The 1,476-nt window shown below is 61.7% G+C and overlaps 1 protein-coding gene across 1 annotated transcript in view; it reads left to right on the top strand.

Annotated features, from left to right (window-relative positions):
• EMH_0090630 (uncharacterized protein) overlaps positions 1-1,476 on the top strand; it is a gene marked incomplete at both ends in the record, with an annotated part of 2,649 nt that overhangs the window by 728 nt on the left and 445 nt on the right. Inside the window, one exon of the mRNA XM_013501620.1 lies at positions 3-1,476. Coding sequence (XP_013357074.1) covers positions 3-1,476 — 1,474 coding nt within the window. The remainder of the gene's footprint in view (positions 1-2) is intronic.

The raw sequence follows: 1,476 nt of genomic DNA, 5'->3' as shown, positions 1-1,476 counted from the left end.
CAGCAATGAGGCAGTTGAGCTGTTCCTGCAGCAGCTGCAGCAGCAGCAGCAGCCGCAGCACCTGCAACAGCCGGCGCAGCAGCAACACCTGCAACAACAGCACCTGCAGCAACAGCACCTGCAGCAAAAGCACCTGGAACAGCAACACTTGCAGCAGCAACACTTGCAGCAGCAACACTTGCAGCAGCAACACCTGCAGCAGCAACACCTGCAGCAGCAACACCTGCAGCAGCAGCACTTGCAGCAGCAACAGCCGCAACAGCAGCAGCAGCAGTTACCGTTGCGATCGCCGTCTCAATTGCTGCCTCAGCTGTCTCAGCTGCAGCTCACGCAGCAGCTGCCCCAGCAGCAGCAGCAACAGCATCATCTGCAGGAGCAGCATCACCTGCAGCAGCAGCGGCTGCAGCAGCAGCAGCAGCAACAAGAGCAGCAGGATTCGGTTGGCGCTCTGAAGTTGCCAGCCAGGCGATCCCCTGCTGCGCTATCCAGAGGAGATGGCCTGCAGCAGGGGCGCGCAGCAGCAGCAGCAGCAGCAACAACAGCTGCAGCAACAGCAACAGCGGCACCTGCTTCGCCTGCAGCTACCGGCATCCCGTCGCTGTCTCTGGCCATTCAAAGGCCAGAGCCCCCACCGCCACCACAACAGCTGCAGCAGCGAGAGCAGGAGCAGCAGCAGCAGCAGCAGCAGCAAAGGCAGACGGGTGACTGGAGCAGCAGCACTCGGCGCTCTATGCTGCTGCCTGTTGAGTCCTTGGGTTCTGCGTCTCTGCCTTCAGCAGCAGCAGCTGCTGCTGCATTAACAGCAACAGTAGCAGCAGCAAGAGGAGCTGCAGCAACTGACGTAGGCAGCCCCACATCTGCTGCTGCAGCAGGTGTTCCCCCACGGCGGCTGCTCATGCGCGCGCAAAGCAGCAGCAGCACCGCCTCTATAAGCCTACAGGAACCGCAACAGCAAAGCCCGCCTCGGCTCGCTCGAAGCGGCAGCAGCAGCAGCAACAGCAGCAGCAACAGCAACAACCGCAGTAGCAGCAGCAGCGACCTCCCGAAACTATCAGGCCCTGCTCCCGCGTTGCGTCCAGCAGGAGAAGCAGCAGTAGCAGCAGCAGCTGAAGCATACGGAGCCCCATTGCTGCTGCCGCCCCCTCAGGGAGGCCCAGCAGCAGCAGCAGCAGCAACAGCAGCAGCAGCACCTGCAGCAGCAGAAGCACCACTTCCTGAGAAGTGTCTGTCTAGGGAGTCTCTCTTTGATCACCAGTCCTCTACAGCTGCCTGCACCAGAGACAACAGCGGCAGCAGCAGCAACGGGAACGGCAGCAGCATCGGCAGCAGCAACAACCACAGCAGCAGCAGCAGCAGCAGCCTCGCAGAGCTGCCATTGTTCCAGCCTCAGCCGCTGCTGCGCCGCAGCCGCCTGAGCGACACACCAACGTCGCCTGCTGCTCCTGCAACATCAGCAAACAACTGCAATAGCGGAAG

Source organism: Eimeria mitis, genomic scaffold, assembly GCF_000499745.2.
Source record: "Eimeria mitis Houghton genomic scaffold, Emh_scaff7210, whole genome shotgun sequence".
In the NCBI taxonomy this organism is placed as follows: Eukaryota; Apicomplexa; class Conoidasida; order Eucoccidiorida; family Eimeriidae; genus Eimeria; species Eimeria mitis.
This window is presented reverse-complemented; position numbering and strand designations above follow the sequence as displayed.